Source organism: Podarcis pityusensis (assembly GCF_964106645.2).
Source record: "Podarcis pityusensis genome assembly, chromosome: 13".
NCBI classification, from domain to species: Eukaryota; Metazoa; Chordata; class Lepidosauria; order Squamata; family Lacertidae; genus Podarcis; species Podarcis pityusensis.
In genome coordinates, this window is record NC_138038.1 from 39,668,129 (window position 1) to 39,683,691 (window position 15,563).

The window sequence follows — 15,563 nt, forward strand, 5'->3', positions numbered from 1 at the left end:
CCAAGATTTGCCCACGCTGGAAGAATGGCAGACGCAACTGATAGACTACATGGAACTGGCAGAAATGACTGGCAGAATCCGAGACCTGGGAGAAGAAGCTGTGGAGGAGGATTGGAAGAAATATAAGGACTATTTACAAAAATATTGCAAACTGAATGAGTGCTAAGTAGGATGCAGGACTGAAAATAACTTGGCACCAGCAAGCTGTTTGAAAGGATTTTGAGAATATGTGAAATGTGAGAAAAAAGATAAACTTTGGATTAATATTAACTTAACTTAAGAACTTATGTTGTTGATAAAAATATTCAAAGTCAGGGACATAATATTGGGAAAATACAAAATAAGATTTGAAATAAGGTGATAATTTGCTGTTTAAAACTTTATAAGTGGGAACGCAGGAACGAGAGACGTGAGGAAGTCCAAAATTTGATGAAAGTATGGTTATTAACTAATTGATTTTGTTGTTCTATTTTCTTGTTCTTTTTCTTTTTTTTCTGGAGGGTGTTTTAATTTTTCTACTTTCTTGTGTCTTTCTTTGTTTATGGTACTTTGGTGATGGTTTTATGTGTATTGGATGATTATAAATGCTTAAAATCTTTAATAAATATTATTTAAAAAAAACAAGCTGTAATTCTCTCCCCACAGCAATGCCTAAAATCAAATAAATGTTTTTGCCACAGGTCACTGGAAGGAGTTGCTATCACTGATGATGAAATAGTCTGCAAGGGAAGAAAAGAATTACTTGAAATTATTGAAAAGGACCTAGAATTCTTTTTACGTGAATTGTGCTATGGCTTTATTATCACACGGAAAGAATACTGGGATTTGTGGAAAGCAGAGGAAGACTCCAAGGAGAAAAGTGAAAAATTGCTGAATATGATCCAGGAAAGGGGGGAGGCAGCTTGTTGCTGGTTCCTGGAACAAGTAGAAAGGAAACATCCAGGCTCTATTCAGATTCTGCTAGTTGCAGTACGTGGTGAGTTTGACTTAGAGTAGTTTCTGAACGTCAAGGACAGTTCAACTACCTTCCTTCTCCTTCCAGCATTCATGTCAGGTAAAGAATGATCTTTTACAGGTTTGGATAAAAAATTAGTCCAGGCTTCTTGCCGCTCAGTGCTGCAGTCAGAATCCTCACTATCTGCAGAGGAAGGAAGAAGCAAGATGGAAAACCCAGCAGTTTGTGGGGAAAGTGTTGTGTGTAACCTGTGTCCCTGTGAGGTAAGTGGCTGAACACATGGGCCGAGACTGGGGGTGGTGGGGGGAGAGCTGCCTCCACCCAATCAAGTAAATGAATAAAAATACTTAACTAAAAGTAGAAATTCTAGAAAGATTTTGACAGATCTTTCTGAGCACTTGGGGTCAAAAGAAAGTGATTTAAAACAACTGTTGTTGAGACACTTCATTCAAGACGGAGTCAGACAGAAGATGGTAGCAGGTCTGTGTCCTGCCCCCGCTTCCATAAATCCTGGTTACTCCTATGGCTGGACATGTTGCTTACATTACCCATCTGCAGGAATGAATACACATGGATACTCTGCAGGCAATTTAGCCGATCTCTGAAATGGTGAAATGACCAGGGCAATGGGCAAGATTACTCCTGAGTGTCCGTGCTCCGGAACTGGAGCCAAATGAGCTGCATGGTTAAACATGTGAGAGGGTGACTATAATGAAGTTGGCAGAATGAGTCCAAAGGAACTCAGACTAGAGCCTCTGTGGGTTTTTCCTTTCGCAGTAGCTCTCATGTGATTAAATCCCTAAATGTTAATAGGGAGAAACCTGTTCTATGGAACAGAGAGAATACTGCTGAGGTGAAAGTAAACTCTTTTCATAAGAAACTGTAAGACCTGAGTGAGAACTACAAGTCAAGTGAGAACGTAGCCCTGTTTCAATAATCATGAGACTGTAAATATTTTCCTCTCAGTTATATGTTTATGAAAGTAAAGGTCTCTTGACTATAATGAGTGTGGACACTGCATAATCTTTAAAAAGAAGCTATCACCTAGAAGAGTTATTTAGCTTCCTAGCTGTAAGCTACTCTGTTACTTTTGGTATCATCAAAATTTATTTTATCTTTATACAGTATATATACGCAAACAACATTGCAGGCAGCATATATATATATATATATATATATATATATATATATATATTCTCTGCTTCCATTGCATCAGCAAAGTGGTGTCCAGTGGAGCTGTTTTCCAGTGGTCAGGGGTCTTTTACACTCTGGCTGACATGAAGAGAATTTAGGCATCTCATGTACTTTTATATATGACTATGTATTACAAAATATTGCTATGTGCCCATACTGTGAAGATCGCATTTTAGTGCTGTATAAACCCAGCATAACTCAACATCAAATAACAGTGCTACATTAAATCTTTAGTGATGACTTCCTTCAACCTCACTGCGGATCATTTTACATCATCTTTTTCTTCAACCTGTGTCCTTTTTCACCTTTTAGATCCTTGATCTTACATGATGTACATTATCTGTCTGTTATCTAATTTCCAAACGTGAATCAAAGCATATTAAGGATTTTGTTTGGAAACAATGTTTTTCTAAGTATACTCTGTAACACTCCCATTCAGATTTAAACTTTTGGTTGTTTGATTCCTGATTACCTCTGTCATCTTTGCTAGTTCTAATTATTCACATAATTTAATTTGCCATTCTTCCTTCATTGGAATTTTCTCTCCCTTCTAGTTTTTAGCAATCAACATTCTTGCTGCTGTTGTTGCATACAAGAAAACCCTCCTCTTGTCATTTGGAATCTCAGTTGTCAAAATGCCTAGAAGAAGGCTTCTGTTTTTTTCGTAAATGTTTGTTTAAACATTTTTTTATTTTTATTTTTTAATAAATTTTTTATTGGTTTTACAACATTTTTTAAACAATACAAACAAATAAAAAGACAAACAAACAAGTATAATTTCATGACCTTTTTTTCATAACCCTCATCTCTTGGACTTCCCCATACCTCCCCTTTCTGCATTCCAATTTACTAAATTATTTCAGCAGCTTCTGAATAATTTTTGTCAAATATATGTTCTCTTAATCTTTCCTTTAACTTAATCATATATCGCTGTGTCCCTTTTTCTCTCTACACCTCGACATTTTAGCATTCATCAAGTTTATAATAGTCCTTAAGGTAATGTGATGGGATGATGAGCTGCTTGTGCGTAAAATCGTATCCCCTCAGAGTTTGTTCAAGTCCACAAACCTCTGTCTGTGACAGAGCCCCTCAGACATGGCTCCTCTAGTCACTAGCAGATTCCGACAGTGGTTGCTTTCGGAATCGCTTCCAACATAAAAGCTCCTTAACGGAAACACGTCTTCTGGACTCTCTGCGTGACAGTTTCCGGCGAGGAGTGGGTGTCCCTACAGGAGGTCCTGAAACCTCCCCACTGTTTTCGCTGGAAGTGTCTCGGAGCCATCCCTCCAGCTCACTTTCCCTCAGCTCACCTCCTCTCCCCCTACTGGTTCCCTCTTCAGCTGCTGAGTCTCTCCCAACCTGTGTGAGCCCCTTCACCTCCCTTCCTTCCGATGGCAGTTCCCTGACATCCACCTCCCCTCCAGGGCCCCCTTCACCCCCTCTCGCCCCCTCCTCTACGGGCGGTGAGGAGGCAAAACCCCGGAATGAACTTCCTTCATCTTCCGATGTCTCGAACACTTCTCTCCACCTGTTGCGGTTCCTGGTCTCGAAGTACTCCTCCTCCTCAGAGTCCATCTCCCCTTCCCCTTCCGAGTCCGGGAATCCTTCCAACTCCTCCTCCTCATCGGTGGTCCCAAAGTATTCCCTCCGGAACCTCTCCACAGGCTGAGGTTTCCTTGGGAACCTTTGATGGAACGTTTCTATCAATACCTCGTCATTGATATCTTCTGCCATTACCCAAGTGTTTTCTGACTCCGGTTCTCCTTCCCACGCTACCAAATACTCCACCTGATCCCCCTTCCACCTGGCGTCGAGGATTTCTGCCACGTGGCTGCTGCATTCCCTTTCTTCTATGACCGGTCCACGAGTGGCCATCCCTTCTCGTCCCCCCTCATACGGTGACAGTAACGACCTGTGAAATACTGGGTGCAGTTTCATGTGGTTGGGTAACCGGAGCCTGAAAGCCACTGGGTTGACCTGTTGAATGACCTCAAAGGGACCCAATCTCCTGGGTCTTAATTTCTTACAACCTCCTTTGAACGGCAACCCTTGGGTTGACAGCCACACCCTATCTCCCACCCTTATGGTTTCACCTTCCCTTCAGTTCTTGTCTGCCTGCCTCTTGTATTCTTCCTTCGCCCTTTCTAAGTTGAGTTGGAGCTGACGATGGATTGCTTCCATTTCTTCTACAAAATGCTCGGCTGCCGGGACGCTCCATCTCTCCCCTTCTCCCCCTGGGAAAGCCCTGGGATGACACCCATAATTAGCCAAGAAGGGGCTCATCCCTGTGGACACATTCTCGGCATTGTTGTAGGCAAATTCCGCCAGCGCCAACTTTTCTACCCAGTCATTCTCTCTGTCATTGACATAACACCTCAGGTATTGCTGGAGGACACCGTTTGCTCTTTCCGCCTGCCCGTTGGTTTCAGGGTGCCGGGCAGTCGAAAAGTTGACCTCCACCTGCAGTAAGCTCATGAGCTTCCTCCAGAACCTGGAAGTAAATTGTTTTCCTCGGTCTGAGACCACCCTCAATGGCACTCCGTGCAACCTAAAAATGTGTTCTACAAATAACTTCGCTGTCTCTTCCGCCGTGACTGCATGCGAGCAGGCTACAAAGTGGCACATCTTTGTTAGTAGGTCTACCACCACCATGATGGCTGTTTTCCCCTTGGACTTCGGCAGATCAGTCATAAAATCTATCGACACTGCCTCCCAAGGTCGTTCTGGGGTTGGTAAGGGTTCTAATAGCCCCGCCGGCGCCCGCCTCTCCCCTTTGGCTCGCTGGCATTGCTCGCACCCTCTTACATACTCCCGTACATCTTCCCTCACCTTAGGCCACCAAAATTCCCTGGTGACCAACCACATGGTTTTGTGTTGTCCAAAATGCCCCGCCGTGGGGCTGTCGTGCAACTGCTTGAGTACCCTCCCCCTTAAGTCTCCTTCAGGGATATACAGTGCCCCTTTGTAATACAAAGCTCCATTTCTTTCCTCGAAACCCCCTGGTTCCTCTCCCTCACCCCTAAGACCTCTGAGCTTATTCTGGGCGCATTCATCATTCTCTGTTTCCTCTACCAGTTCTCTTTGTCCCACCAATGCCGCCCCACACACCCAGCAGTCCTCTGGAATGACATGTCTCTCTTCGGGTGCTCCCTCCCCCTCCAAATATTCAGGTTTGCGAGAGAGAGCGTCCGCCCTAATGTTCTCTGGGCCTGGCACGTAACAAATCTCAAAGTGAAATTTGGAGAACTCCTGGGCCCATCTCACTTGCCGTTGGTTGAGCACTCGTGCCGTCCTCCAATACTCTAGGTTCTTGTGGTCAGTGCACACTTGCACCTTATGTTGTGCGCCAATTAGCAGGTGCCTCCATCTCCGGAACGCCTCATGAATGGCTAGTAGTTCTCGGTCATACACCGTGTAGTTCCTCTCGGATTTGTTCAGCTTTCGCGAAAAAAAGGCACACGGTCTCCACTCTGACTCCTCCTTCCCTGGCTGCAGAAGCACCGCCCCAATAGCTCTGTCTGATGCGTCAGTTTCCACTCTCATCGGTTTTTGTAAATCCACATGCAGGAGTTGTTGTTCCGAGGCGAAGGCCCTTTTTAGTTCCTCAAATGCTCGCTCCGCCTCCTCAGTCCAAACGAACTTCTTCTTACTGCTGAGACAGTCCGTAATGGGCGCCGTCAGGTGGGCAAAGTTTCGGATGAACTTACGATAGAAGTTCCCAAATCCTAGGAACCTCTGCACATCCTTCCTTGTTTTGGGTGTTTTCCATTCCAGCACCGCCTGGACCTTGCCGGGATCCATGGCCAATCCCTTGTCTGACAGGCGATACCCCAGGAATTCCACCTCCTTGGTATGAAACTGACACTTCTCCAGTTTCACCCACAGCTGGTTGGCTTGCAGCCTGCTCAACACTTCTCTGACGTCTCTCACATGCTGCTCCTCATTCTCAGAATACACCAACACGTCGTCTAAGAAGGCCACACAATTCTTGTAAAGCAAAGGCCCCAGGACGTGGTTCATAAACGATTGAAAGCACGCGGAGCCTCCTTGTAGGCCGAAGGGCATAACGAGATATTCAAATGCCCCTAAAGGGGAGAACATGGTGGTTTTCCATTCATCCCCCTTCCTTATTCGTATCAGGTTGTACGCCCCCCTTAGGTCCAGCTTTGTGAAAATCTTTCCCTTCCGCACCCTTGTCAAAATGTCGTCAATCCTGGGCATAGGGAAGGCCACTGGTTCTGACACTGCGTTCAAGGCCCTGAAGTCACACACCAGCCTCGGCTTGTTCGTGTTTTTTTTATCCACAAAAAACACTGGGCTGCCCCCCACCGCCCTGGACTCTCTGATGAACCCTCTCTTCAGGTTCTTGTCAATGAACTCCTTTAGCTCCTGCATCTCTCTGTCTGACATGGCGTACAGCTTGCCTACAGGGAGCTGTGCCCCAGGGAGTAAATTGATTTGACAGTCAAAGGGTCTATGCGGGGGTAGTTGGTCAGCTTCCCTTTCGCTGAAGACGTCGCGGAGATCTGCGTATTGTCGTGGTACCTTCACGTTCTCCGTTACTTCAGTCCCTGCTAGGGTGGCTTGGGCCCCTGCCAAACCCTTTCCCTCTTTGCAGTGTTCTAAGCAATGTGCTGAACCAAAAGAAACCACTCTCTGATGCCAGCCCACCAGCGGATCATGTAACGCTAGCCAGCTCATCCCCAATATAATGGGAGCTCCTCCCAAGGTGGCCACATTAAACGCTATCAGTTCGGTGTGCCTTGCCACCTTCATTATCATTGGGACGGTCTGCAAGCTGACTTCTCCTCCCAACAGCTCCCTGCCATCGATCGTGGTCACCTGCAGGGGGTTGCTTAAAGGGATCGTCTGTATCTGGTGTTCAGCTGCAAACTCTTTGCTCATGAAATTGCAGGAGCTGCCTGAGTCCAACAGCGCCTTTATCTTTAGAGGGTGTCCGTTTGGCAGCTCTAGCGCCACTTCTATCACTAGGGCGGGTTTAGGAGGTTCTGGCGTGGGCACTTTCACTGCTCTTTGGCCTGGCTGCTGTGCCCCGACGGTGGCAGCCAGGCGTTGGCTTTTACTTGCTCCGGTATTTCTTCCTCCCTTCCCTCCACAGCTCCCACCATCCCTTGCCATTCCTTCCTCTGGGGGCAGACTCTGGCAAAGTGACCTGGCTGTTGGCAGAGATAGCATTTCCGGGCGCCTTTTCCCTCCTTCTTTCCCCCCTCACTGGGCTTTGAAACTGCGCGCGCGCGCGCTGTTCCGATTTCCATCGGCTCTGCCGGCGGGAAAGTTGGCTCTGGAATGTCTGGAATGCGGAACTCCTTCCAACGTTCCCCCTTCCCTTCCCGCCTCTCCAATGCTCTCGCCTCCTGGCGCGCTCCTATGGTCAGCGCAGATTTGGTCAGCTGGTCCATAGAATCCGCCCTGGGGCCCCGGGAAAGTTCGTCTTTCACAGCCGAAGAAAGCCCTTCTTCAAATAGCATTTGAATGGGTTCCGCCGATAAGTCCCACCCCAATCTGTGAACCAGCATGGTGAACTCAGTCCAGTACTCACGGACAGATCGGCTCCCCTGTTTGCAAGCCATTAACTGTCTGCGCACCACTCCCTGTTCAATATCGCTGGAAAACATCAGATCCATGGCGCGAAAGAACTTCATCGTGTCCTTTAGGACGTCACTATTCTCTGCCATCAGGGGTCTAACCCAGTCTCTCGCCCCCTTTTCAAGATGCCCAATCACGAAAGCCACTCGTGATTCCTCGTCAGGGAATTCATCAAACTGCAGATTGAGGGCATATTGCATTTCTGTCCGAAAGCCATGATAGTCTTTGGGCTCCCCCCCAAACTTCTGCACCAATCCTGGTACCTTTCTGGCGAGCTGGGTGGCTTTCCCCTTTTTGTCTGCATCCTGAGCCCTCCTCTCCTCAAGCCTCGCCGTCTGCAGCGCTAGCTGGACCTCCAACACCCGGTACCTTTCTTCCAGGCTTGGACCCGCTCCAGCTCCTGCTTCTCCGGTTCCGGCTGGGTTGCTCATGATGCCTTCTCCTGCACAAGCTGCTTTCAAAGACTGTCGGAATGCTGTGATGGGATGATGAGCTGCTTGTGCGTAAAATCGTATCCCCTCAGAGTTTGTTCAAGTCCACAAACCTCTGTCTGTGACAGAGCCCCTCAGACATGGCTCCTCTAGTCACTAGCAGATTCCGACAGTGGTTGCTTTCGGAATCGCTTCCAACATAAAAGCTCCTTAACGGAAACACGTCTTCTGGACTCTCTGCGTGACAGTTTCCGGCGAGGAGTGGGTGTCCCTACAGGAGGTCCTGAAACCTCCCCACTGTTTTCGCTGGAAGTGTCTCTGAGCCATCCCTCCAGCTCACCTCCTCTCCCCCTACTGGTTCCCTCTTCAGCTGCTGAGTCTCTCCCAACCTGTGTGAGCCCCTTCACCTCCCTTCCTTCCGATGGCAGTTCCCTGACAGGTAAATTTTAAATTTCTTCCAGTCCTCTTCCGTCGTCTCTTTCCTCTGGTCCCGGATTCTGCCAGTCATCTCAGCCAATGTCATATAGTCCATCACTTTCATCTGCCACTCTTCCACGGTGGGTAGATCTTGTGTCTTCCAATACTTTGCGATGAGTATTCTTGCTGCTGTCGTAGCATACATGAAGAAAGTTCTGTCTTTCTTTGACACCAATTGGCCGACAATGCCCAAGAGAAAGGCCTCTGGTTTCTTAGGGAAAGTACATTTAAGTACCTTTTTCATTTCATTATATATCATTTCCCAGAAAGCCTTAATCTTCGGGCACGTCCACCAAAGGTGATAAAAGGTACCTTCAGTTTCTTTACATTTCCAACACTTATTGTCAGGCACATGGTATATTTTTGCTAGCTTGACTGGGGTCATGTACCACCTGTAGATCATTTTCATAATATTTTCCTTTAAGGCATTACATGCCGTAAATTTTATACCGGTGTTCCACAACCATTCCCAGTCAGCAAACATGATGTTATGACCAATGTCCTGTGCCCACTTAATCATAGCCGATTTTACTGTTTCGTCCTGTGTATTCCATTTCAGCAGCAAATTATACATTCTTGATAAATTCTTAGTACTGGGTTCTAACAATTCAGTTTCTAATTTTGATTTCTCCACCTGGAAGCCAATTTTCCTGTCTTGTTTATACGTCTCCATTATTTGATAATAATGGAGCCAGTCTCGTACTTTAGGTTTCAATTTCTCATGGCTCTGTAACTTCAATTTATCACCTTCTTGTTCCAAAATTTCCCAATACTTTGGCCATTCGGCCTCCATATTGAGCTTTTTCAGTGCCTTAGCCTCCAAGGGTGACAACCATCTAGGGGTTTTATTTTCCAACAAATCTTTATATCTTGTCCAAACATTAAACAATGCTTTTCTGACAATGTGGTTTTTAAAGGCCCTATGCACCTTGATTTTATCATACCATAAATATGCATGCCAACCAAATGTATTATCAAAACCTTCCAAGTCCAAAATGTCTGTATTCTCGAGGAGCATCCACTCTTTCAGCCAGCAAAACGCTGCTGCTTCATAGTACAATTTTAAATCCGGCAGGGCAAATCCCCCTCTTTCTTTAGCATCTGTCAGTATTTTAAATTTAATTCTGGGCTTTTTGCCCTGCCAGACAAATTTCGAAATATCTTTCTGCCACCTCTTGAAACAGTCCATCTTGTCAAGAATCTGCAAAGTTTGAAACAAAAATAACATTCTAGGCAATACATTCATCTTGATAACTGCAATTCGGCCTAACATTGACAATTTCAAATTTGACCATATTTCTAGATCTTTTTTAATTTCTGACCAACATTTTTCATAATTGTCTTTATACAAATTCGAATTTTTAGATGTCAAATGAACCCCTAAGTATTTCACCTTCTTAACCACTGTCAAACCTGTCTCCTCCTGGAATTTCTCCCTCTCCATCACTGTCAGATTTTTTTTCTAATACTTTAGTCTTTTGTTTATTTAGTTTAAATCCGGCTACCTGACCAAATTGTTGAATTATCTCCAACACCCTTTTCGTACTAGTGTCTGGCTCTTGTAAGGTCAAAACTAAGTCATCTGCAAAGGCCCTTAACTTATAATGTTTGGCTCCGACCTGTACACCTTTAATCTGCTGGTCATCTCTAATCATATTTAGCAACACCTCCAGGACAGAAATAAAAAGTAATGGGGAAATTGGGCACCCCTGTCGTGTCCCTTTTTCTATCTTAAATTCCTCGGTTATCACATTATTTACAATCAGCTTAGCTTTTTGATCAGAGTATATCGCACCCATACCATTCTCAAATCCTTGGCCTACCCCCATCCCATGAAGATTCTTTTTCATAAAACTCCAAGAGATATTGTCAAAGGCTTTCTCCGCATCCACAAAAATCAGAACTGCTTTAGTGTTTATATTCACCTCTAGTAGTTCCAAAATGTCTATTATGTTTCTCACATTGTCTGATAAATGCCTTTTAGGGAGAAAGCCTGCTTGGTCCTTATGAATCTTCTCCATCAGTACTCTTTTCAATCTTTTTGCCAAAATGTCTGCAAAAATTTTATAATCCACATTAAGTAATGATATTGGGCGGTAGTTCTTGAGTTGAGTCTTTTCAGTCTCTGTCTTTGGTATGAGTGTAATATAAGCTTCTTTCCACGATTCTGGCGCCCTTTTCCCCTCTAAAATTTCATTACAGACTTCCTTTAACGGTTGAACCAACCACTCTTTCAATGCTTTATAGTATCTGGAAGTCAGTCCATCTGGTCCTGGAGATTTGCCCAATTGCAAGTTCTGAATGGCACCCTCTATCTCTTGTTCTGTTATTCTCTGATTTAAATCCACCTTACTTTGATGAGAGATTTTTTGTAATCCATATTTTTTAAGGAATTCATCTATATCCTCTTCATTCTGTGGTCCTTGTGAATATAACTTTTTAAAATAACTCAGGAAACAATTTCTGATCTCATTGGGTTTAGATATGTTCTTTCCATCCACTACTAGATTTGTAACTGTATTTAGTTTCTGTCTTTTCTTCAATTGCCAAGCCAAAAGTTTACCACATTTATCTGCCGATTCAAATGTTTTTTGTCTCATTTGCTTTATCTTCCACTCAATCTCCTGATTCATCAATTCCATATATTGTGTTTGATATAACTTAATCTCTCTCAAAATCTCCTGGGACTTTGGTTTTGATCTTAATTTTTTCTCTCCTTCTTTTATCTTTTCCAAGATCTTTTCCTTCTTCTCATTTTGCTTTCTCTTTTTTATTGAATTTTGTTGAATCAAAAATCCTCGCATCACAGCTTTGCTTGCGTCCCAGATCACTCTTTTTTCTACGTCGGCCTTTAAATTTATTTCAAAATAGTCCTTTAATGTTTTTTGGGCCTTTCTGTGGATTTCTTCATCTCGAAACAAGGTGTCATTCATCCTCCATCTAAATTGACCAGTTGTTGTAAATTTCATCTCCATCTTCACGGCGTTATGGTCGGAGCAAGTCTTTGGGCAGATTTCTACTTTCTTGATCTTTGGAGCCATCCCACTAGTAATCCAGATTTCGTCGATTCTGGTCCAGGTCATCATTGCTTGAGAGAAAAAAGTTCCCTCTCTCTCGAGAGGGTTCCTTGTTCTCCAAATGTCTATTAAGTCCATATTTTCAGCCATTTCAAAGAAGGTCTTCGGAAGTCTCCCTTCCTTGGAGATTGTCAGTCTTTGTGCCTTGTCCATATTTGTAGAAACCACGCCATTCATATCTCCCATAATTACTACATTATAATCCAAATAGTCCACCAGAGTTTCATGCAGCTTCTTGAAGAATTCCGCCTTCCCATCATTTGGTGCATAAATTCCAACTATTAAAATTTTTTCTCCTTGTACTTGTATTTCAATTGCCAAATATCTTCCTTGTTCATCTTTAAACATCATTTTTGGAGCCAATCTCTCTTTTGCGTAGATCACCACTCCTCTTTTCTTAACCTTGTCCGATGAAATGAATTCTTGTCCTAATCTTTTATTTACAAGTAGTTTTCTGTGTGCCCTGGTCACATGGGTTTCTTGTAAGCAGATCAAATCCAATTGTTCTCTTTTCAAAATATGAAAAACTTGGCGTCTTTTCAAAGGCATGTTCAGCCCATTACAATTCCAACTAAGGAATTGCAGGGCCATCTTGTTATTTGTCACTTACTCCTCCTACCGCTCCAAGTTGTTGCTCTTCCTCTGATGGTGGTGGTTTCAGTCCGAATGATAGATTCAGGATGTCCACTGCTCTTTTTTGCTCTAAAATTGGGTCTGTCGTTCCCTTCTGCAGATCCTCGTTGTTTCTTTCCAAGAATTTCTCTTTGTCTTGAATTGTTTTTATTTTCACCTTCTTTCCCTTGTAATTAAAAGACAGTCCTTGTGGAAACTCCCACCTGAAGAGTATGTTGTTCCTTTTCAGTAGGTAAACCAGATCTTTATAAAATGTTCTCAGCTCCAAAATATATTTAGGGATGTCCTTAAAGATCTGTATGTGAGAGTTTCCAATTTCCAAGGCCTTTTGGTAGTGTAATTTCAGTATTTTGTCTCTTTCTTCCTTGGATCTGAAAGTAATCAGGCAGTCCCTCAGAGTCTTTCTGTTCTGTCTCCTGCCCAGTCTAAATGCTGTTATTATCTTAAATTCTTCTTCCTCCAATTCTTCCTGCCAAAAATCAGAAAACTCTTGTGTAAGGAACTCCGCAAGGCTGTCTCCTTCACTTTCAGGAATCAGTCTTAATTTCAAATTTCTCTCCTTTCTCTGTAATTCCATCAAAGACAAGGCCGCATCATGTTCATAAACTTTTTTAGCAATCGGTTCTAATTTTTCCTGTGTCTCCTCAGCAGTCTTTCTGGCGTCCTCTGCGATTTTGCGTGTTGCAGAGTTTTCTTCAATCAGTTTATTTATAGATTCTGTATTAGATGTCACACTTTTCGTATTCAAATCCAGCCTTGCTGTTAATTCTGTTAACTTTTGTGAATTTTCTGTACTCTGCTGTGTCAAAGCTTCCAAAGATTGATTTATTTTGAGTAACGCCTGTGTCATTGACTCCATGGAGGCAGCCGTCACTTTTTCCTGTCCAGCTGCACCTGTCGGTGTAAAACTTGATATTAAGCCTCTTTTCTTTTGTTGCTGTTGCTGCTGTTTTGCTTTAGCTCTAGTAGTTATCTCATCTGCTGGGCCACTCATGTCCCAAGGCCGTTCCCACAGAAGCAGTTTCCTGATGGAAAATCCCACTGTCTTACTCTGTTGGTTTACAACTGTTACTTCTTAGCCCTCTAGAGGGAGCAGACCAAAATGTCCAAGTGAGGGAAACAAAGAAAATAAAAGCCAAGGAACCAAGATTCCTTAATGTAAGTGCTGCAACACTTTTTCTATGTAATTTCTCTGTCCACACTATCCAAAAAGTTGTTGCAGCCAGTCCCAAAACTTTGTAACAGATGAAACTTCCACAATGTTTAAACATTTTTTTAAGCTCCTCACAGACAATATCCCAAAAGTTCTTAATTTTTTCACAGTCCCACCACATATGGTACATTGTTCCCTCTACTTTTTTGCACCTCCAGCATATGTTTGGATTTGTTTTGTACATTTTGGCCAATTTGCTGGGGGTCATGTACCATCTATAAAACATTTTCATAAAGTTTTCCTTTAGTGTATAACAGGCAGTAAACTTTAGATCTTTATTCCATAATTTTTCCCAAGCCGCCATCTGAATGGAGTAACCAAAATCTTTTGATCATTTAATCATCACATCCTTAACTTCTTCCTCTTTTTATATCCAAGGTTTCTGCTTGCGAGGTTTCGGTCAAGGCTGTTTGCAGCTCTGAAGCTTGGGGTCTCCCTCTTGTGACTACATTTATTTGATGAATTTGTCTGGCTAAATCATGAAAATCCCTGTATGCTTTTATTTTTTCATAGACTAGGTAGACGTGCCACCTACTTCTATTGTCCCATCCAAATCCAGTAAGTCAGTATTCTGCAAGATCATTCACTCTTTTATCCAGCAAAGACGAGACACTTCATAGTAAAGCTTCAGGTCTGGTAATGCAAAAACCCCTCTCTCCTTAATATCAATCAGTAATTTATGTTTAATCCTGGGTTTTTTCCCTTGCCAAATGAATTTTGATAGGTCCCTCTGCCATTCTCTAAAGTGTCCTGTCCCCCCTACAATTGGAATCATCTGGAACAGAAACAACATCCTTGGGAGCACGTTCATTTTGATTGTTGAAATTCTTCCCCAGAATGAAAGGTTCGATCTATTTAAATTTCTAAATTTTTTTTATCTCTTTCTAGGTCTTACTATAATTATCATTAAATAAATTAATATTTTTTGCTGTAACCCAGATTCCCAGATATTTAACTTTTTTTGGTTATTGTCAGACCAGACATTGTTTGTAATTTTGTTTCCCTTGATATTGGATGATTTTTACCAATAACTTTGTTTTATTTTTATTCATTTTTTTTAAAAAAACAATTTTTATTAAATTTTCCACTTTTATCATGTTCATTTTGTTACATAATTCTATAACTTTATACATTACTCTATAAGAGCATCGATCTCCTTCCCGCCCTCTTTCTGACTTCCACATACCTTTCCATATTCTTCACTGTCTATTGATCTCTGTGCCACCACTTTATTTCTCATTGCCACGACCCAGGCCCTTCCTGGTACAATACTGAGTCCAGTCAGGGTTAAATTGGAACATAAACTTCTGTTTATTTATTGCAATTTAACAAGTGTGTGGTTTCATGATCAGTATCAGTCAATTACATTCATGGGGTGCCTATCCAGACCTATAACTTCTGCTACCTGCTCTCACTCACTAAACCACCTCTCAGATATTTACTTGTCTTCCTAGCCCCTAACTGTTCCTGACTCAGCTTATTTCGCTACACTAACTCAACCTACCCACCGACTCTATCCCTATTCACCCCCACTCCAACCAACCACCCAACTCCCAACAAACTCCACAACAAACTCCTCCCTTTGCCCCTCCCTGAGCTGGTTTTATAGTCCATCTGACTCCACCCCCCAGGGTCCTGACTGGGCAACCTGTTTAACTATTTCACCTCCAGCACTCTCTCATATGTTAACGTCACAACCTCTACCAAAAGTTTCCCCTAGACTCATTATCTCTATAGTCCTTTTCATAAAATTCCATGATACTTTATTGAATGCTTTTTCAGCATCCACAAACATCAATACCGCTTGCTTTTCTGGTCTCATCTCCAAGTATTCTAAAATTTCAGTCACTGTTCTCATATTATTATTCATTTGTCTTCTCGGTAGAAACCCTGCCTGATCTTCGTTTATAACATCTTTTAGTATTTTCTTTAACTTGTTTGCCACCACATCTGCGAACAGATTATATTCATTATTT

The 15,563-nt window shown here is 43.0% G+C and overlaps 1 protein-coding gene and 1 long non-coding RNA gene across 4 annotated transcripts in view; both read left to right on the forward strand.

Moving 5' to 3' along the window:
• LOC308461259 (uncharacterized protein) overlaps positions 1-15,563 on the forward strand; it is a 50,191-nt gene that overhangs the window by 11,776 nt on the left and 22,852 nt on the right. For all 3 annotated transcript variants that reach the window (XM_080978017.1, XM_080978015.1, XM_080978016.1), the window contains 2 exons: positions 681-976; positions 1,076-1,218. In XM_080978017.1, the coding sequence (XP_080834143.1) occupies positions 681-976; positions 1,076-1,218 (439 nt within the window). The remainder of the gene's footprint in view (positions 1-680; positions 977-1,075; positions 1,219-15,563) is intronic.
• LOC308461277 lies at positions 3,048-9,822 on the forward strand. The gene is made up of 2 exons (XR_013978863.1): positions 3,048-3,145; positions 8,627-9,822. It is a non-coding gene; the product is annotated as an uncharacterized lncRNA (long non-coding RNA).